Source organism: Taudactylus pleione, unplaced genomic scaffold, assembly GCF_031769625.1.
Source record: "Taudactylus pleione unplaced genomic scaffold, aTauple2 ptg000494l, whole genome shotgun sequence".
Classification (NCBI taxonomy): Eukaryota; Metazoa; Chordata; class Amphibia; order Anura; family Myobatrachidae; genus Taudactylus; species Taudactylus pleione.
Window position 1 is genome coordinate 125,225 of NW_028284896.1, and position 23,469 is coordinate 148,693.

At 52.3% G+C, this 23,469-nt stretch overlaps 1 protein-coding gene across 1 annotated transcript in view; it reads right to left on the reverse strand.

The window, feature by feature from the left end:
- The window catches only part of LOC148502516 (excitatory amino acid transporter 2-like), a 202,585-nt gene that overhangs the window by 42,980 nt on the left and 136,136 nt on the right, over positions 1–23,469 (reverse strand). Inside the window, exon 6 of the mRNA XM_088449720.1 lies at positions 16,220–16,346. Coding sequence (XP_088305846.1) covers positions 16,220–16,346 — 127 coding nt within the window. The remainder of the gene's footprint in view (positions 1–16,219; positions 16,347–23,469) is intronic.

Here is a 23,469-nt window from a genome sequence, read left to right on the forward strand (position 1 = left end):
CATATGTGCCTCTTCTACCTCCTCATATGTGCCTCTGCTACCTCCTCATATGTGCCTCTATTCACTCCCCACATGTGTGCCTCTGCTACCTCCTCATATCTGTCTCTACTCTCTCCCCACATGTGTCTCTGCCCCCTCCCCATATCTGCCTCCGCTACCTCCTCATAAGTGCCTCTGCTACTCCTCATATGTGCCTCTACTCACTCCCCACATGTGCCTCTGCCACCTCCCCATATGTGCCTCTGCCACTTCTCCACATGTGCCTCTACTCACTACCCATATGTGCCTCTGCTACCTCCTCGTATGTGTCTCTACTCACTCCCCACGTGTCTCTGCCACCTCCCATATGTGCCTCTACTACCTCCCCATATGTGCCTCTACTCACTCCCCACATGTGCCTCTGCCACCTCCCCATATGTGCCTCTATTCAGTCCCCACATGTGCCTCTACACACTACCCATATGTGCCACTGCTACCTCCTCATATGTGCCTCTTTTCCCTACCCATAAGTGCCTCTGCTACTTCCCCATATGTGCCTCTATTCAGTCCCCACATGTTCCTCTACTCACTACCCATATGTGCCTCTGCCACCTCCCCATATGTGCCTCTATTCAGTCCCCACATGTGCCTCTACACACTACCCATATGTGCCTCTGCTACCTCCTCATATGTGCCTCTTTTCCCTACCCATATGTGCCTCTGCTAAATCCCCATATGTGACTCTATTCAGTCCCCACATGTTCCTCTACTCACTCCCCACATGTGCCTCTGCTACCTCCCCATAAGTGCCTCTACTCACTGCCCACATGTGCCTCTGCCACCTCCCCATATGTTCCTCTGCCTCCTCCCCATATGTGCCTCTGCCACCTCCCCATATGTGCCTCTACTCACTCCCCACATGTGCCTCTTACACCTCCCCATATGTTCCTCTGCCTCCTCCCCATAGATGCCTCTATTCACTCCCCACAGGGGTCTCTGCCACCTCTCCACATGTGCCACTGCCACTTCCCCATATGTCCCTCTGCCACCTCTCCATAGGTGCCTCTACTCACTCCCCACATGTGCCTCTGCCACCTCTTCACATGTCCCCATGCCACCTCCCCATATGTGCCTCTATTCAATCCCCACAGGGGCCTCTGCCACCTCACCACATGTGCCTCAGCCACGTCACCATAGGTATCTCTACTCACTCCCCACATGTGCCTCTGCCACCTCTTCAAATGTTCCCCTGCCACCTCCCCATATGTGCCTCTATTCACTCCCCACAGGGGCCTCTGTCACCTCTCCACATGTGCCTCTGCCTCCTCCCCATAGGTGCCGATATTCAATTCCCACAGGGGCCTCTGCCACCTCTCCACATGTGCCACTGCCACTTCCCCATATGTCCTTCTATCACCTCCCCATAGGTGCCTCTATTCACTCCCCACAGGGGCCTCTGCCACCTCTCCACATGTGCCACTGCCACTTCCTCATATGTCCCTCTGCCACCTCCCCATAGGTGCCTCTACTCACTCCCCACATGTGCCTCTGCCACCTCTTCACATGTCCCCATGCCACCTCCCCATATGTGCCTCTATTCAATCCCCACAGGGGCCTCTGCCACCTCCCAATATGTGCCTCTGCCACGTCACCATAGGTATCTCTACTCACTTCCCACATGTGCCTCTGCCACCTCTTCAAATGTCCCCCTGCCACCTCCCCATATGTGCCTCTATTCACTCCCCACAGGGGCCTCTGTCACCTCTCCACATGTGCCTCTGCCTCCTACCCATATGTGCCTCTACTCACTCCCCACATGTCCCTCTGCCACCTCCCCATATATGCCTCTACTCACTCCCCACAGGGACCTCTACCACCTCTCCACATGTCCCTCTGCCACCTCACGATATGTGCCTCTGCCAACTTCCCATAAGTCCCTCTGCCACCTCACCATAGGTGCCTCTATTCAATCCCCACAGGGGCCTCTGCCACCTCTACACATGTGCCACTGCCACTTCCCCATATTTCCCTCTGCCACCTCCCCATATGTGCCTCTATTCACTCCCCACAGGGGCCTCTGTCACCTCTCCACATGTGCCTCTGCCTCCTCCCCATAGGTGCCTCTATTCAATTCCCACAGGGGCCTCTGCCACCTCTCCACATGTGCCACTGCCACTTCCCCATATGTCCTTCTGTCACCTCCCCATAGGTGCCTCTATTCACTCCCCACAGGGGCCTCTGCCACCTCTCCACATGTGCCACTGCCACTTCCTCATATGTCCCTCTGCCACCTCCCCATAGGTGCCTCTACTCACTCCCCACATGTGCCTCTGCAACCTCTTCACATGTCCCCATGCCACCTCCCCATATGTGCCTCTATTCAATCCCCACAGGGGCCTCTGCCACCTCACCACATGTGCCTCTGCCACGTCACCAAAGGTATCTCTACTCACTTCCCACATGTGCCTCTGCCACCTCTTCAAATGTCCCCCTGCCACCTCCCCATATCTGCCTCTATTCACTCCCCACAAGGGCCTCTGTCACCTCGACACATGTGCCTCTGCCTCCTACCCATATGTGCCTCCACTCACTCCCCACATGTGCCTCTGCCACCTCCCCATATGTGCCTCCACTCACTCCCCACATGTGCCTCTACTCACTCCCCACATGTGCCTCTACCACCTCCCCATATGTGCCTCTACTCATTCCCCACATGTGCCTCTGCCACCTCCCCATATGTGCCTCTACTTACTCCCCACATGTGCCTCTACTCACTACCCATATGTGCCTCTGCTAACTCCCCATATTTGCCTCTACTCACTCCCCACATGTGCCTCTACTCACTACCCACATGTCTCTGCCACCTCCCATATGTGCCTCTGCTACCTCCTCATATGTGCCTCTACTCACTCCCCACATGTGCCTCTACTCACTCCCCATATGTGCCTCTGCTACCTCCTCATATGTGTCTCTACTCACTCCCCACATGTGCCCCTACTCACTCTCCGCATGTGCCTCTGCCACCTCCCCATATGTGCCTCTGCCACCTCCCCATATGTGCCACTGCCACCTCCCCACATGTGCCTCTACTCACTACCCATATGTGCCTCTGCTACCTCCTCATATGTCTCTCTACTCACTCCTGACATGTGTCTCTGCCACCTCCCATATGTACCTCTACTACCTCCCCACATGTACCTCTACTCACTCCCCACATGTGCCTCTGCCCACATACCCATATGTGCCTCTGCCACCTCCCCATATAAGGCTCTACTCTCTCCCCACATGTGGCTCTGCCACCTCCCCATATGTGCCTCTACTCACTCCCCACATGTTCCTCTACTCACTCCCCACATGTGAATCTGCCACCTCCCCTTATGTGCCTCTACTCACTCCCCACATGTTCCTCTACTCACTCCCCACATGTGAATCTGCCACCTCCCCATATGTGACTCTACTCACTCCCCACATGTGCCTCTGCTACCTCCCCATAAGTGCCTCTACTCACTCCCCACATGAGCCTCTGCCACCTCCCCATATGTTCCTCTGCCTCCTCCCCATATGTGCCTCTGCCACCTCCCCATATGTGCCTCTACTCACTCCCCACATGTGCCTCTTACACCTCTCCACATGTCCCTCTGCCACCTCACCATATGTGCCTCTGCCAACTTCCCATAAGTCCCTCTGCCACCTCCCCATAGGTGCCTCTATTCAATCCCCACAGGGGCCTCTGCCACCTCTACACATGTGCCACTGCCACTTCCCCATATTTCCCTCTGCCACCTCCCCATAGGTGCCTCTATTCAATCCCCTGAGGGGTCTTTGCCACCTCCCAATATGTGCCTCTATTCAATCCCCACAGGGGCCTATGCCACCTCCCAATAGGTGCCTCTGCCACCTCTTCACATGTCCCCATGCCACCTCCCCATATGCACCTCTATTTGCTCCCCACAGGGGCATCTGCCACCACCCCATATGTGCCTCTGCCACCTCCCCATATGTGCCTCTACTCACTCCCCACATTGGTCTCTGTCTCCTCCCCATATGTGCCTCTATTCAATCTCCACATGTGCCTTTGCCACCTCACAATAGGTACCTCTACTCCCTCCCCACATGCCCCTCTGCCATCTCTTCAAATGTCCCCCTGCCACCTCCCCATATGTGCCTCTATTCACTCCCCACAGGGGCCTCTGTCACCTCTCCACATGTGCCTCTGCCTCCTACCCATATGTGCCTCTACTCACTCCCCACATTTCCCTCTGCCACCTCCCCATATATGCCTCTACTCACTCCCCACAGGGACCTCTGCCACCTCTACACATGTCCCTCTGCCACCTCACCATATGTGCCTCTGCCAACTTCCCATAAGTCCCTCTGCCACCTCCCCATAGGTGCCTCTATTCAATCCCCACAGGGGCCTCTGCCACCTCTACACATGTGCCACTGCCACTTCCCCATATTTCCCTCTGCCACCTCCCCATATGTGCCTCTATTCACTCCCCACATGTGCCTCTACTCACTACCCACGTGTCTCTGCCACCTCCCATATGTGCCTCTTCTACCTCCTCATATGTGCCTCTGCTACCTCCTCATATGTGCCTCTACTCACTCCCCACATGTGTGCCTCTGCTACCTCCCCATATTTGCCTCTACTCACTCCCCACATGTGCCTCTACTCACTACCCACGTGTCTCTGCCACCTCCCATATGTGCCTCTTCTACCTCCTCATATGTGCCTCTGCTACCCCCTCATATGTGCCTCTATTCACTCCCCACATGTGTGCCTCTGCTACCTCCTCATATCTGTCTCTACTCACTCCCCACATGTGCCTCTTACACCTCCCCATATGTTCCTCTGCCTCCTCCCCATAGATGCCTCTATTCACTCCCCACAGGGGTCTCTGCCACCTCTCCACATGTGCCACTGCCACTTCCCCATATGTCCCTCTGCCACCTCTCCATAGGTGCCTCTACTCACTCCCCACATGTGCCTCTGCCACCTCTTCACATGTCCCCATGCCACCTCCCCATATGTGCCTCTATTCAATCCCCACAGGGGCCTCTGCCACCTCACCACATGTGCCTCAGCCACGTCACCATAGGTATCTCTACTCACTCCCCACATGTGCCTCTGCCACCTCTTCAAATGTTCCCCTGCCACCTCCCCATATGTGCCTCTATTCACTCCCCACAGGGGCCTCTGTCACCTCTCCACATGTGCCTCTGCCTCCTCCCCATAGGTGCCGATATTCAATTCCCACAGGGGCCTCTGCCACCTCTCCACATGTGCCACTGCCACTTCCCCATATGTCCTTCTATCACCTCCCCATAGGTGCCTCTATTCACTCCCCACAGGGGCCTCTGCCACCTCTCCACATGTGCCACTGCCACTTCCTCATATGTCCCTCTGCCACCTCCCCATAGGTGCCTCTACTCACTCCCCACATGTGCCTCTGCCACCTCTTCACATGTCCCCATGCCACCTCCCCATATGTGCCTCTATTCAATCCCCACAGGGGCCTCTGCCACCTCACCACATGTGCCTCTGCCACGTCACCATAGGTATCTCTACTCACTTCCCACATGTGCCTCTGCCACCTCTTCAAATGTCCCCCTGCCACCTCCCCATATGTGCCTCTATTCACTCCCCACAGGGGCCTCTGTCACCTCTCCACATGTGCCTCTGCCTCCTACCCATATGTGCCTCTACTCACTCCCCACATGTCCCTCTGCCACCTCCCCATATATGCCTCTACTCACTCCCCACAGGGACCTCTACCACCTCTCCACATGTCCCTCTGCCACCTCACGATATGTGCCTCTGCCAACTTCCCATAAGTCCCTCTGCCACCTCACCATAGGTGCCTCTATTCAATCCCCACAGGGGCCTCTGCCACCTCTACACATGTGCCACTGCCACTTCCCCATATTTCCCTCTGCCACCTCCCCATATGTGCCTCTATTCACTCCCCACAGGGGCCTCTGTCACCTCTCCACATGTGCCTCTGCCTCCTCCCCATAGGTGCCGATATTCAATTCCCACAGGGGCCTCTGCCACCTCTCCACATGTGCCACTGCCACTTCCCCATATGTCCTTCTGTCACCTCCCCATAGGTGCCTCTATTCACTCCCCACAGGGGCCTCTGCCACCTCTCCACATGTGCCACTGCCACTTCCTCATATGTCCCTCTGCCACCTCCCCATAGGTGCCTCTACTCACTCCCCACATGTGCCTCTGCCACCTCTTCACATGTCCCCATGCCACCTCCCCATATGTGCCTCTATTCAATCCCCACAGGGGCCTCTGCCACCTCACCACATGTGCCTCTGCCACGTCACCATAGGTATCTCTACTCACTTCCCACATGTGCCTCTGCCACCTCTTCAAATGTCCCCCTGCCACCTCCCCATATGTGCCTCTATTCACTCCCCACAGGGGCCTCTGTCACCTCTCCACATGTGCCTCTGCCTCCTACCCATATGTGCCTCTACTCTCTGCCTACATGTCCCTCTGCCACCTCCCCATATATGCCTCTACTCACTCCCCACAGGGACCTCTGCCACCTCTCCACATGTCCCTCTGCCACCTCACCATATGTGCCTCTGCCAACTTCCCATAAGTCCCTCTGCCACCTCCCCATAGGTGCCTCTATTCAATCCCCACAGGGGCCTCTGCCACCTCTACACATGTGCCACTGCCACTTCCCCATATTTCCCTCTGCCACCTCCCCATAGGTGCCTCTATTCAATCCCCTGAGGTGTCTTTGCCACCTCCCAATATGTGCCTCTATTCAATCCCCACAGGGGCCTATGCCACCTCCCAATAGGTGCCTCTGCCACCTCTTCACATGTCCCCATGCCACCTCCCCATATGCACCTCTATTCGCTCCCCACAGGGGCATCTGCCACCACCCCATATGTGCCTCTGCCACCTCCCCATATGTGCCTCTACTCACTCCCCACATTGGTCTCTGTCTCCTCCCCATATGTGCCTCTATTCAATCTCCACATGTGCCTTTGCCACCTCACAATAGGTACCTCGACTCCCTCCCCACATGCCCCTCTGCCATCTCTTCAAATGTCCCCCTGCCACCTCCCCATATGTGCCTCTTTTCACTCCCCACAGGGGCCTCTGTCACCTCTCCACATGTGCCTCTGCCTCCTACCCATATGTGCCTCTACTCACTCCCCACATTTCCCTCTGCCACCTCCCCATATATGCCTCTACTCACTCCCCACAGGGACCTCTGCCACCTCTACACATGTCCCTCTGCCACCTCACCATATGTGCCTCTGCCAACTTCCCATAAGTCCCTCTGCCACCTCCCCATAGGTGCCTCTATTCAATCCCCACAGGGGCCTCTGCCACCTCTACACATGTGCCACTGCCACTTCCCCATATTTCCCTCTGCCACCTCCCCATATGTGCCTCTATTCACTCCCCACATGTGCCTCTACTCACTACCCACGTGTCTCTGCCACCTCCCATATGTGCCTCTTCTACCTCCTCATATGTGCCTCTGCTACCTCCTCATATGTGCCTCTACTCACTCCCCACATGTGTGCCTCTGCTACCTCCCCATATTTGCCTCTACTCACTCCCCACATGTGCCTCTACTCACTACCCACGTGTCTCTGCCACCTCCCATATGTGCCTCTTCTACCTCCTCATATGTGCCTCTGCTACCCCCTCATATGTGCCTCTATTCACTCCCCACATGTGTGCCTCTGCTACCTCCTCATATCTGTCTCTACTCACTCCCCACATGTGTCTCTGCCCCCTCCCCATATGTGCCTCCGCTACCTCCTCATAAGTGCCTCTGCTACTCCTCATATGTGCCTCTACTCACTCCCCACATGTGCCTCTGCCACCTCCCCATATGTGCCTCTGCCACTTCTCCACATGTGCCTCTACTCACTACCCATATGTGCCTCTGCTACCTCCTCGTATGTGTCTCTACTCACTCCCCACGTGTCTCTGCCACCTCCCATATGTGCCTCTACTACCTCCCCATATGTGCCTCTACTCACTCCCCACATGTGCCTCTGCCACCTCCCCATATGTGCCTCTATTCAGTCCCCACATGTGCCTCTACACACTACCCATATGTGCCACTGCTACCTCCTCATATGTGCCTCTTTTCCCTACCCATAAGTGCCTCTGCTACTTCCCCATATGTGCCTCTATTCAGTCCCCACATGTTCCTCTACTCACTACCCATATGTGCCTCTGCCACCTCCCCATATGTGCCTCTATTCAGTCCCCACATGTGCCTCTACACACTACCCATATGTGCCTCTGCTACCTCCTCATATGTGCCTCTTTTCCCTACCCATATGTGCCTCTGCTAAATCCCCATATGTGCCTCTATTCAGTCCCCACATGTTCCTCTACTCACTACCCATATGTGCCTCTGCTACTTCCCCATAAGTGCCTCTACTCACTCCCCACATGTGCCTCTGCCACCTCCCCATATGTTCCTCTGCCTCCTCCCCATATGTGCCTCTGCCACCTCCCCATATGTGCCTCTACTCACTCCCCACATGTGCCTCTTACACCTCCCCATATGTTCCTCTGCCTCCTCCCCATAGATGCCTCTATTCACTCCCCACAGGGGTCTCTGCCACCTCTCCACATGTGCCACTGCCACTTCCCCATATGTCCTTCTGTCACCTCCCCATAGGTGCCTCTATTCACTCCCCACAGGGGCCTCTGCCACCTCTCCACATGTGCCACTGCCACTTCCTCATATGTCCCTCTGCCACCTCCCCATAGGTGCCTCTACTCACTCCCCACATGTGCCTCTGCCACCTCTTCACATGTCCCCATGCCACCACCCCATATGTGCCTCTATTCAATCCCCACAGGGGCCTCTGCCACCTCACCACATGTGCCTCTGCCACGTCACCATAGGTATCTCTACTCACTTCCCACATGTGCCTCTGCCACCTCTTCAAATGTCCCCCTGCCACCTCCCCATATGTGCCTCTATTCACTCCCCACAGGGGCCTCTGTCACCTCTCCACATGTGCCTCTGCCTCCTACCCATATGTGCCTCTACTCACTGCCTACATGTCCCTCTGCCACCTCCCCATATATGCCTCTACTCACTCCCCACAGGGACCTCTGCCACCTCTCCACATGTCCCTCTGCCACCTCACCATATGTGCCTCTGCCAACTTCCCATAAGTCCCTCTGCCACCTCCCCATAGGTGCCTCTATTCAATCCCCACAGGGGCCTCTGCCACCTCTACACATGTGCCACTGCCACTTCCCCATATTTCCCTCTGCCACCTCCCCATAGGTGCCTCTATTCAATCCCCTGAGGGGTCTTTGCCACCTCCCAATATGTGCCTCTATTCAATCCCCACAGGGGCCTATGCCACCTCCCAATAGGTGCCTCTGCCACCTCTTCACATGTCCCCATGCCACCTCCCCATATGCACCTCTATTCGCTCCCCACAGGGGCATCTGCCACCACCCCATATGTGCCTCTGCCACCTCCCCATATGTGCCTCTACTCACTCCCCACATTGGTCTCTGTCTCCTCCCCATATGTGCCTCTATTCAATCTCCACATGTGCCTTTGCCACCTCACAATAGGTACCTCTACTCCCTCCCCACATGCCCCTCTGCCATCTCTTCAAATGTCCCCCTGCCACCTCCCCATATGTGCCTCTATTCACTCCCCACAGGGGCCTCTGTCACCTCTCCACATGTGCCTCTGCCTCCTACCCATATGTGCCTCTACTCACTCCCCACATTTCCCTCTGCCACCTCCCCATATATGCCTCTACTCACTCCCCACAGGGACCTCTGCCACCTCTACACATGTCCCTCTGCCAACTCACCATATGTGCCTCTGCCAACTTCCCATAAGTCCCTCTGCCACCTCCCCATAGGTGCCTCTATTCAATCCCCACAGGGGCCTCTGCCACCTCTACACATGTGCCACTGCCACTTCCCCATATTTCCCTCTGCCACCTCCCCATATGTGCCTCTATTCACTCCCCACATGTGCCTCTACTCACTACCCACGTGTCTCTGCCACCTCCCATATGTGCCTCTTCTACCTCCTCATATGTGCCTCTGCTACCTCCTCATATGTGCCTCTACTCACTCCCCACATGTGTGCCTCTGCTACCTCCCCATATTTGCCTCTACTCACTCCCCACATGTGCCTCTACTCACTACCCACGTGTCTCTGCCACCTCCCATATGTGCCTCTTCTACCTCCTCATATGTGCCTCTGCTACCCCCTCATATGTGCCTCTATTCACTCCCCACATGTGTGCCTCTGCTACCTCCTCATATCTGTCTCTACTCACTCCCCACATGTGTCTCTGCCCCCTCCCCATATGTGCCTCCGCTACCTCCTCATAAGTGCCTCTGCTACTCCTCATATGTGCCTCTACTCACTCCCCACATGTGCCTCTGCCACCTCCCCATATGTGCCTCTGCCACTTCTCCACATGTGCCTCTACTCACTACCCATATGTGCCTCTGCTACCTCCTCGTATGTGTCTCTACTCACTCCCCACGTGTCTCTGCCACCTCCCATATGTGCCTCTACTACCTCCCCATATGTGCCTCTACTCACTCCCCACATGTGCCTCTGCCACCTCCCCATATGTGCCTCTATTCAGTCCCCACATGTGCCTCTACACACTACCCATATGTGCCACTGCTACCTCCTCATATGTGCCTCTTTTCCCTACCCATAAGTGCCTCTGCTACTTCCCCATATGTGCCTCTATTCAGTCCCCACATGTTCCTCTACTCACTACCCATATGTGCCTCTGCCACCTCCCCATATGTGCCTCTATTCAGTCCCCACATGTGCCTCTACACACTACCCATATGTGCCTCTGCTACCTCCTCATATGTGCCTCTTTTCCCTACCCATATGTGCCTCTGCTAAATCCCCATATGTGCCTCTATTCAGTCCCCACATGTTCCTCTACTCACTACCCATATGTGCCTCTGCTACTTCCCCATAAGTGCCTCTACTCACTCCCCACATGTGCCTCTGCCACCTCCCCATATGTTCCTCTGCCTCCTCCCCATATGTGCCTCTGCCACCTCCCCATATGTGCCTCTACTCACTCCCCACATGTGCCTCTTACACCTCCCCATATGTTCCTCTGCCTCCTCCCCATAGATGCCTCTATTCACTCCCCACAGGGGTCTCTGCCACCTCTCCACATGTGCCACTGCCACTTCCCCATATGTCACTCTGCCACCTCCCCATAGGTGCCTATACTCACTCCCCACATGTGCCTCTGCCACCTCTTCACATGTCCCCATGCCACCTCCCCATATGTGCCTCTATTCAATCCCCACAGGGGCCTCTGCCACCTCACCACATGTGCCTCAGCCACGTCACCATAGGTATCTCTACTCACTCCCCACATGTGCCTCTGCCACCTCTTCAAATGTCCCCCTGCCACCTCCCCATATGTGCCTCTATTCACTCCCCACAGGGGCCTCTGTCACCTCTCCACATGTGCCTCTGCCTCCTCCCCATAGGTGCCGATATTCAATTCCCACAGGGGCCTCTGCCACCTCTCCACATGTGCCACTGCCACTTCCCCATATGTCCTTCTGTCACCTCCCCATAGGTGCCTCTATTCACTCCCCACAGGGGCCTCTGCCACCTCTCCACATGTGCCACTGCCACTTCCTCATATGTCCCTCTGCCACCTCCCCATAGGTGCCTCTACTCACTCCCCACATGTGCCTCTGCCACCTCCCCATATGTTCCTCTGCCTCCTCCCCATATGTGCCTCTGCCACCTCCCCATATGTGCCTCTACTCACTCCCCACATGTGCCTCTTACACCTCCCCATATGTTCCTCTGCCTCCTCCCCATAGATGCCTCTATTCACTCCCCACAGGGGTCTCTGCCACCTCTCCACATGTGCCACTGCCACTTCCCCATATGTCACTCTGCCACCTCCCCATAGGTGCCTCTACTCACTCCCCACATGTGCCTCTGCCACCTCTTCACATGTCCCCATGCCACCTCCCCATATGTGCCTCTATTCAATCCCCACAGGGGCCTCTGCCACCTCACCACATGTGCCTCAGCCACGTCACCATAGGTATCTCTACTCACTCCCCACATGTGCCTCTGCCACCTCTTCAAATGTCCCCCTGCCACCTCCCCATATGTGCCTCTATTCACTCCCCACAGGGGCCTCTGTCACCTCTCCACATGTGCCTCTGCCTCCTCCCCATAGGTGCCGATATTCAATTCCCACAGGGGCCTCTGCCACCTCTCCACATGTGCCACTGCCACTTCCCCATATGTCCTTCTGTCACCTCCCCATAGGTGCCTCTATTCACTCCCCACAGGGGCCTCTGCCACCTCTCCACATGTGCCACTGCCACTTCCTCATATGTCCCTCTGCCACCTCCCCATAGGTGCCTCTACTCACTCCCCACATGTGCCTCTGCCACCTCCCCATATGTTCCTCTGCCTCCTCCCCATATGTGCCTCTGCCACCTCCCCATATGTGCCTCTACTCACTCCCCACATGTGCCTCTTACACCTCCCCATATGTTCCTCTGCCTCCTCCCCATAGATGCCTCTATTCACTCCCCACAGTGGTCTCTGCCACCTCTCCACATGTGCCACTGCCACTTCCCCATATGTCCCTCTGCCACCTCCCCATAGGTGCCTCTACTCACTCCCCACATGTGCCTCTGCCACCTCTTCACATGTCCCCATGCCACCTCCCCATATGTGCCTCTATTCAATCCCCACAGGGGCCTCTGCCACCTCACCACATGTGCCTCAGCCACGTCACCATAGGTATCTCTACTCACTCCCCACATGTGCCTCTGCCACCTCTTCAAATGTCCCCCTGCCACCTCCCCATATGTGCCTCTATTCACTCCCCACAGGGGCCTCTGCCACCTCACCACATGTGCCTCTGCCACGTCACCATAGGTATCTCTACTCACTTCCCACATGTGCCTCTGCCACCTCTTCAAATGTCCCCCTGCCACCTCCCCATATGTGCCTCTATTCACTCCCCACAGGGGCCTCTGTCACCTCTCCACATGTGCCTCTGCCTCCTACCCATATGTGCCTCTACTCACTCCCCACATGTCCCTCTGCCACCTCCCCATATATGCCTCTACTCACTTCCCACAGGGACCTCTGCCACCTCTCCACATGTCCCTCTGCCACCTCACCATATGTGCCTCTGCCAACTTCCCATAAGTCCCTCTGCCACCTCCCCATAGGTGCCTCTATTCAATCCCCACAGGGGCCTCTGCCACCTCTACACATGTGCCACTGCCACTTCCCCATATTTCCCTCTGCCACCTCCCCATATGTGCCTCTATTCACTCCCCACAGGGGCCTCTGTCACCTCTCCACATGTGCCTCTGCCTCCTCCCCATAGGTGCCTCTATTCAATTCCCACAGGGGCCTCTGCCACCTCTCCACATGTGCCACTGCCACTTCCCCATATGTCCTTCTGTCACCTCCCCATAGGTGCCTCTATTCACTCCCCACAGGGGCCTCTGCCACCTCTCCACATGTGCCACTGCCACTTCCTCATATGTCCCTCTGCCACCTCCCCATAGGTGCCTCTACTCACTCCCCACATGTGCCTCTGCCACCTCTTCACATGTCCCCATGCCACCTCCCCATATGTGCCTCTATTCAATCCCCACAGGGGCCTCTGCCACCTCACCACATGTGCCTCTGCCACGTCACCATAGGTATCTCTACTCACTTCCCACATGTGCCTCTGCCACCTCTTCAAATGTCCCCCTGCCACCTCCCCATATGTGCCTCTATTCACTCCCCACAGGGGCCTCTGTCACCTCTCCACATGTGCCTCTGCCTCCTACCCATATGTGCCTCTACTCACTGCCTACATGTCCCTCTGCCACCTCCCCATATATGCTTCTACTCACTCCCCACAGGGACCTCTGCCACCTCTCCACATGTCCCTCTGCCACCTCACCATATGTGCCTCTGCCAACTTCCCATAAGTCCCTCTGCCACCTCCCCATAGGTGCCTCTATTCAATCCCCACAGGGGCCTCTGCCACCTCTACACATGTGCCACTGCCACTTCCCCATATTTCCCTCTGCCACCTCCCCATAGGTGCCTCTATTCAATCCCCTGAGGGGTCTTTGCCACCTCCCAATATGTGCCTCTATTCAATCCCCACAGGGGCCTATGCCACCTCCCAATAGGTGCCTCTGCCACCTCTTCACATGTCCCCATGCCACCTCCCCATATGCACCTCTATTCGCTCCCCACAGGGGCATCTGCCACCACCCCATATGTGCCTCTGCCACCTCCCCATATGTGCCTCTACTCACTCCCCACATTGGTCTCTGTCTCCTCCCCATATGTGCCTCTATTCAATCTCCACATGTGCCTTTGCCACCTCACAATAGGTACCTCTACTCCCTCCCCACATGCCCCTCTGCCATCTCTTCAAATGTCCCCCTGCCACCTCCCCATATGTGCCTCTATTTAGTCTCCACAGGGGACTCTGCCACCTCCCCATATGTGCCTCTATTCAGTCTCCACAGGGGCCTCTGCCACCTCCCCATATGTGCCTCTATTCAGTCTCCACAGGGGACTCTGCCACCTCCCCATATGTGCCTCTATTCAGTCTCCACAGGGGCCTCTGCCACCTCTCCACATGAGCCTCTGTCTCTTCCCCATATGTGCCTCTACTCACTCTCCACATTGGTCTCTGCCACCTCCCCATATGTGCCTCTTCTCACTCACCACGTGTCTCTGCCACCTCACCATATGTCCCTCTGCCACCTGCCCATATGTGCCTCTATTCACTCCCCACAGGGGCCTCTGCCACCTCTCCACATGTGCCTCTACTCACCCCCCACATGTTCCTCTGCCACCTCCCCATAGGTGCCTCTATTCAATCCCCACAGGGGCCTCTGCCACCTCCCCACATCTCGCCTCAGTACATCACGAATAACGTTATGCCTTTGTAAACACTAATAGCTAGGTGGGTAACACAGGATTTGCATTGTAGTGCTGGCTAATGCAGAACTGAGGGAAACAGAAGGAGAAACAGGACTGGCACCTCTCATCGTGCAGTTTGGAACCACACATAGAAAGAAAGGGGGCTCATTTACATAACAGCTTATTATGTAGGCAGCGCAGGTAGTGAGGTCAGACCACACTGACCCTATCTACAGTGCACTGAATACAGAAACACTGTGCCGTTTTATGCTGTATATTATAATGTGAGGGGGAAAGATTTGCCTGCATAGGAATCAATTAGAGTACATACACCCTGACATTAGGACTCCTCTCCCCCTCAGTCAGGTTGGCTCTGCATTCACTAGTCTCTATGGTAAAGGCTGTGACAGTACAGTCAGTACTGACTGACACATCTACAGAGCAGAAGGCACCGTAAACTGAACAAGGAATATTCCTAGTGTGTCCCGCACTTCAAATTGTGTCATTCTGTCCTGACACTGGGCCTGATGCATTGGTGGACGCAGTGGCGATGTCGGACGCAAGTGGCCGATGTTTTTGGTCTGCGCATTCCACCGAGTCGCACTGCCCATGCGTCCCAATGAATAATGCTAAAAGGTGCAGATTGAAATCGCAGGCAGGAAGATTCATCATCGGTGGGCGTTTCTAGGTTGTAACGGGGGGTGGCTAGTCAGACGCGGACGTGTCGCGGTCACTGACTGCATCTAAAGACACAGCTGCACTGACACAGATGGCCATGTTAAGATGGTGAATCTGCGACTCCGTAGAGTTGGCTCAATCTGAATCAGGCCTATGTGTACATGGTAAGGACAACTGTCCATGGGGGGTGAACATAAGAGCAAGGGGACTAGGACCCCAATGCCAGTGTGGATGTAACCCTTCTCCTAGCGCAGTCCAAACTTCAAAAGGGGATTCACACCAACTGCCACCCCAAACGGCGCCAATCACCGCCGGCGGGGACTGACTGGCAGTTGGTGTGGCTCCCCTGTTTGAATTTTAGACTGTCCTGCAGCCCCACCTCTGGGGCCAGAGTAGTGTAAATGTGATGTAGGGCATGATAGTAAATTAAACTATTTGGGTTACTGGAAGTCTGTTACACTGCACACAATAATTAAAGGTTAAGATTCCATAAAAGCCATTCCTCTGCACTCCACACATAATTCCAGTTGTACACATCTTGCTTGCCTAACAAACCACAAGCCAAACAAACGCAGCCAGACTTACAAATCTCTTACCACATAATCATGCTGACCAGCCTCATAATGATCTCGTTGAGTATATTAAAGAAATCTGCCATCAGCTTAGCCTGGTCTCCCATCTTCCCCATGGAAATTCCGAATGCGATGAAGAAACCGATGAGGCCTAAATATAGAACAGAGGTCACACAAATAAAAGCGTTACTTAGCAATCTTTTTCATCCCAACCATCCACAATGCAGGTGAAGAGAAGCCACAGAGTTTTCAATACAGCTCAACTGTGATATATCTTACATAGGGGGATTGATCAAACCTCGGAGAGGCATAAAATGGAGAGAGATAAAAGTACCAACTATCTATAAGTACTATAACAATCAGCTGCTAACTGCCATCTTACAGGCTGTGTTTTAAAAATTTCAATTAAAAGCAGATTGGTTGGGACTTCATCTCTCTTCAAACTCTGATAAATCCCCCCAAAGTAACACAAAAATATGACACCTGACTCCCGATATCATAACCATGATGCCCTCATATTATCTTGCCTGACGTAGGCAGAGATAGTATTACTCCTAACCATTCATATCATAAGGCAGCACAAAGTATTTCAGGAGATTAGTGTATAATTATGTTTGCATGCAGTGAGCATAGGGCTACAGTACTTGTGCAGGGGGAGTATCTTGGTGTGGGAAGGGGAATGAAGACATACCACTTAACATAGAAAACAGTAACGGTATCATGGCATAAATACAATACGCAATGGGAGATCATGGCATAAGCACCCATCATTAATATTACACCACAAACTGGGGAGGACAAATGACAGGGGCAAGGGTTGGGCAACACGCTGAAGCTGGCGGGAGCATACAGTGGCGAGTCGCAGGTGAGAATGGATTCAGTGTTCTGTGATTCTGTACCCTAAACAGTCAGAGTCACTGAAGGGATGGAGGAGACAAGGGTTCGGAGCACTGGTGACGTGAAGGCAGCAGAGGTGAGGATGGACTGGAGAGGGACGAGGCAGGAGTTAGGGCAGACTGGAGCAGTTTACAGTAATCTAGGTGGGAGGTGATGAGTGCATGGATGAGAGTTAAGGTACTGAAGTTCCAGGATGAGGAAGGGTCAGATTCTGAAAATATTGCAGAGATGGAAACAGCAGGATTGTGAATGGTACTGGATACAGGTAGAGAAGGTGCGGAGTCAAGGATGACACCCAAACAGGGGCGTAACTAGCGGTGTGCTAGCGGTGCCAGTGCTCTGTGGGTGGAGCTGCCACTCAGGGCCGACGCTAGGTTTCTCTGCGCTCAGCGCCACCCTGTGCTGCACTGCCACGCCCCTCTCTGCACCCTCACCCTGTGTGTATACCCGATATCGGCACTGGGAGGGAGGGGGATGGGATTTTCCAGCATCAGCTGATGGTGACGCAGTTCAGGCAGGGCGCAGGGCTGCGTCCTTTAGGCTACGGCGCTCCAGGCAACAGCCCTGCTAGCCCATGCCTAAAACCGCCACTGCCGCCGCTCACCCAAGGCCCCTGCGTCTTGCTAGCATGATGCCTGGAGCGGCATCCTGCGGCCATAATCACTGCTGCAGTGCCGCACAAAGCCTTCTTTGTATGCTCCATACTGCATAGTGCGGCTCTTATAGACCCCCGGGGTATCCTGAGGATGCTCCAGTCAGTGCTGTAAATCCCGGCGCTGCCGGCCCCGTCCCCTGCGCATGACATCATGACGTCATGCATTTAGGGGCCATGGCTGGCACAGGGCACGAAAAAGCCCTATTACGGCGATGCACCCAAATACCGGACTTGGGGAACGGAGGAGAATGGCTGGGGGACAGATGAAGAGTTCTTAGTTTTCTGGGTTTTGCACTGCTGAATGATATTAGGCTATGAGCTATACTTCATTTCATATACCAGTTTTTAATTTTAGTTGAGGGATACATAATGAAGACATTTACTGTCACTTGTGCAAACCAAATTGTTAAAGTACAGTGTCTTTTCTCTATGCATAAATGTTCCTACTGTATGTCTCAGTCTACATATAAATGTTCCTACTGTATGTCTCAGTCTACATATAAATGTTCCTACTGTATGTCTCAGTCTACATATAAATGTAGAAAGTGTTAACGTGACATCTGGCATATGACCCTTCCATCCCGTGGCGTTTCCAGTAACACATCAGACTTCATTGGCGAGGTTTTCGTAAATCAACTTTTAATTAAATTGTTTAACATGCAGTACCCTACAGTACCACCAGATGTCATATTGAAGCAACCTATGTGCTTATGTGCTGGGAGCTTCTTTGTGAATGTCCTGTAATAATAACTCCAAAATTACAGACATAGAAACTGATACTTAGGACCACTGCACCAACTGTAATCAGCATTAACCCCGTTATAGTATCCATTTGGATGACCGCCAAAAAAACGAAGAAAATCCTGCCAAGTGAGAAGTGCTGCAGCTCTTGCCAGTAGCGTAATAATAGGTGAAAAGATGGAGTCGCAACGCTGCCATACTGTACAAAGATACTAGCACCCCTCTCCACCGCCGCACTCAATCCCCTTTCCCATTCCTCCCAACCATTCTGATCGCAGAGCTACAGTCCCAATTTCAGTCACCTGTCTACCTGTCCCGCCATCAGGTCATTCATCCTGATTTTGATAAATGACCATAGGCTAATGCTGAGAGGTACAGTATGCCTGTCCCATTACTGAGACACTATTTTATTATTATCATCTTTTAGTTATATAGCAGTGACATATTGCGCTGTACATTGACGGTGTCATAACATAAACATAGAACATACAATGACATAACACAGGAGATAAAGCGGGCCAGGCCCACATAGGCCTCTCATCTAGGAGGTTGGGGGAGCTCTTGATACATAAATTAGCAGAGTGAGAATTGCAGCCGGCTGGGAATGTGAATGTGGCCATTGAAGGCCAGCACTATTGGCGCCAATGATAAAGAAATGCGTTTTTCTTTCCTTTCTCTTCTAATCCTGAAGGATTACAGCATCCCAGCGGAGCACAAGAAAACAGAAGACAGGATACAAGCTTATAATAAAGTGGTTAGCAGGGCTGAGGCGAGTCTGTTTTACTTCTGTGACAATATTGTTATCCCGTGTGTGAGAATTGCTGGAAACTCCATTGAAATAGATTACATAAATTAACTACAGTATTGTATCATGTGTGTTGCATGCTGGGACTTATAGTCCATCTATGCTATATTTTATGCAAACACCTAATGCAACATATTTGTATACTGCCTGATTAAACTCAACAATGCATAAGCTTTGGATTCCCACTGGTGGCGCGAGGAATGGCAGCGATCGCTCTTATCGGAACAATCTTTTGCCTTTGTACCCAGGTTAGCAACTCACACATAGCAGTACGTGAAATGCCAGTGTCAGTAGTCACTGTACCAGGGGTGTTTTAAGAGAGGAAGGGGCCCGTGTGCAGACTCAATGCGGACCCCCTCCGCTCTCTAGCGGTGCAGCAGCAGTCGGCGGGAGCAGTAGATTTTGGCATGCGCAGGTCTCCGGGAAAATGGCGCCCGCGCTGTTTTTCCAGGAACAGCAGTACTGTGCATGAGCAAGACACTGGAAAAATGGGCGCCGCCATTTTCCCAGTGATTTTGGCTGTGCAGACCAGCACTTTGGAGGCAACGGGCAGGTAAGTATAAAGACTATATGGGTGCAGGGTGTGGGACCCCCTGGACCCTGGGGCCCGTGTGCACCCATTGTAGATATGCCCCTGCATTGTACCCATGCATTGTATTTTGTTGCATTACTGATGTGATCTGGACCCTGCCTCAACCAAGCTTCTCATAGAGTGTATGGACATGATTGGCCCTGTAATTGCAAAAATAGCTCAATGCTCTTTGCAAACTGGCATTTTTCCAGAACCACTAAAGGATGCAATTGTTAGACTACTTCTTAAAAAACATAATTTAGACCCCGACTGCATGACCAACTATAGACCAGTATCAAACCTTCCTTTTCTAGGAAAGGTCATTGAGAAAGTGGTGGTAAAGCAACTGGAAACCCGCCTGTCTGCCCATGAGATTTATGATCCATTCCAGTCAGGATTCAGGAGAAGACATAGCACTGAAACAGCCTTGGTATGTGTGCTTAATGATCTTCTGATGGCAAGAGACAGAGGTGATTGTTCAATCTTAATTCTTCTGGATCTCTCATCAGCATTTGATACTGTGGACAATGGGATTATAATTGAGAGCCTGAAAATTTTCTGTGGACTGGATAGCACAGTCTTTAGATGGTTCAAATCATTTCTCACTTCTGGAGTAAACTCTTCATCACCAGTGCCACTTCCATGCGGTGTCCCACAGGGTTCTATACTATCTCCCATGCTTTTCTGCAGTATACATGCTACCATTGGGTGAAATAATCAGATGTCATGGCCTGGTCTACCACTGCTATGCAGAAGATACACAACTGTATCTGTCCTTTGCTCCAGGTACAAAGGACCCAATAACAACCCTACATAGCTGCCTAGCTGGGCTTCAGGAGTGGATGAGTGCCAGTTGGCTGCGACTGAACCCTGAAAAAACAGAGGTCCTTATGATAGGTCACAGGACAGGGCTACAGCATAGCCAACCAACAGGACTTACGCTTGGGGGATCAGAATTACAGAACACTGAACATGTACGAAATCTTGGTGTTGTCCTGGATAGTGGCTTGACACTTAAACATCAGGTATCAGCCACAATCAAATCCTCATTCTTTCATCTGAGGCACCTTGCCAGAATCAAGCACTTAATTCCCCCAGAAGACCTTCCTAAAGTCATATGTGCATTTATATCATCACACCTAGACTACTGCAACGCTCTCTACCTCGGTCTCCCAAGCAAAAGAATTGCACCGCTTGCAGATGGTACAAAATGCAGCTGCCAGGTTATTAACCAACCAGCCACATAACACCCATTCTCTACTCCCTTTTCACTGGCTGCCTGTCAGATGGCAAATTGTTTTCAAGATTGGCTTACTGACTTACAAAGCCCTACATGACCATGGCCCAAGGTACCTAAGGCAGCTTCTGATTCCGTACCGTCCCACACAAGTACTGCGATCCATTGATGAAGGACTATTAACAGTACCTAGAATCTCCTGAAATTTGTCTGGGGGTCGAGCTTTCAGTTTTGTGGCTACAACCTTATGGAACTCACCTCCCCGCACAGGTCAAGAGGCCTCCACTCTAGAATCCTTCAAAAATAGACTCAAGACTTACCTCTTCTCCCAAGCATTTCACTAATGTCCCTTGTTTAAGCTTATTTTGTGTTTTGTACTGTAAAGGCAAATGTAAAGCACTTTGAGTCCTTTAGGAGAAAAGCGCTATATAAATAAAATAATAATAATAATAATAATTATTATTATTATTATATCCGGCAGGACACTTGACGCAGCTAAGTCACAATCACAAACAGGGCTATCTTGCACGATTTAAGGATTGGTGTACGTGGTCACATCTGTGTGTGTGTGTATATATATATATATATAAATATATATATATATATATATATATATATATATGTGTGTGTGTAATAGCTATACCCCTCTTGGGTGTGCGATCGCACTCTTATATATGCATGAAACCACCAAGGCGTGCGTATATATCAGAGCGCAACCTCACACCCAACAGTGGTACATCTATCTATCTGGCCCCTGTCAGGTATTTTGAGTTATGAAGTCCTCTGGACATTTCTTGATACTTTCCTGTCAGAAATGTTTATTTCTGTCAGTGAGGCAGTGATGAGCTGCTTTTCAATGAGCAGTGTCTCTGTGAAAGATGTTATTGTTTACACTTGTGGAGCGATACAGCTGCGGCTTTGTAATGAAGTTCAGATAACAGTAGGATGTAGATCAGGCATGCGGTGTGTGGTTGTTGGGGAATAATGCACGGTCATGTGATCTGTTGTGCCCAATCATGTTGGTTTTATCTCTCTCAATATATCACACCATTATATAAATCATATATTTAAGCCAGTACCTGGAAGAAGCATTATTTATATTTAAAATCTATGTAATAGCTGGAGCCAAACGAGGCAGAGTAATGCTCATATTTTTGAGTGTCAGTGTAGGGATGATCAGAAGGGGAGGCTGTGATGTGGTCGGTCAACTTGACAAATTATTGCAATATTTTGGAACTAACATTCCCTGAATTAAAATATATATTACAGTTTGGAATATAAGCAGATGAGTGCAGAGTTTGTATGATTTTTTTCACTGAAACAGTGTGGTCAGATACCAAAGGTACCGCGGATGCTCGAGTGCCGTGGATTGAAGCCAGTTTATTTTGCATGCTACATTTTTATACAGCTAAGCTAATATTTAACCAATACAAATTGTTCCAGTAATATCAGGAGTTCATGTCACACTGCTAAGTTTAGGGCCTTCTTGTGTACACAGAACTGTAGGTGATAAGTTTATAACAGTGTCCATATACTGTACAGTATATGCTATTTATAAGGTACCTGTCCTTAGATACACTCAATGATGTCTTAGTCAGTTAGTTTTGCTTCTGTGACTTTATGCAAATGCTGCTACAAGCCCTTCCCTGTGTACAGCCTGCGTCTGACTGTGCAAGGACAGATATGCCCAAAAGCGTACTGGTAGCTATTTGAGCACTAATAAAGCGATATCACACAGGTGGAGAATTAGCCATAGCAGCCTATCAGTTCCTAGCAATCTCTTTATAGCCTGCACTAGATAAATGGCCACCATAGGTGAAAATATGGGGAGGTCCAGGTGTGCACAGACCAGGCCATTACCAAATTAGATCATGAAAGCTTTTGGTCTTTGCGGTAAACATTCGCCCAGCTATGCACGATCTTTATGGCCGCAATGGTGAATAAGAGCAGTGACTCGGGTTGGGGGACTCCGCAGGGCTGTGGACTCCACACGCACCTCCGACCTCACAACGCCCCAGTGTTCAGCTCCTGCAGACCTCCTCCTCACTGACTGTTTGAAGCTGTTCCTTCCTTCAATGCACAGTTAGCAATGGCAGCTCACCAACTTCTTAGGCAGAGCCGGAGTCAGAAGGGGGCTCAGAGGGCACGAGGTTTCCTTCATGCCCATTCTACAGAAACTACCCTAAGATCACCAATGACCTCCTTACTGCCAAAGGCAAGGGCCACTTCTCTATTGTCATCCTTCTCTATCTATCTTCTGCCTTCCACTGTGTCGATCACGCACTCCTCATTCAAACTCTTCACTATTGGTCTCTGTATTAAACATGTCCAAACTTGAACTTAACGTCTTAGGAGGGACCCATCCTCT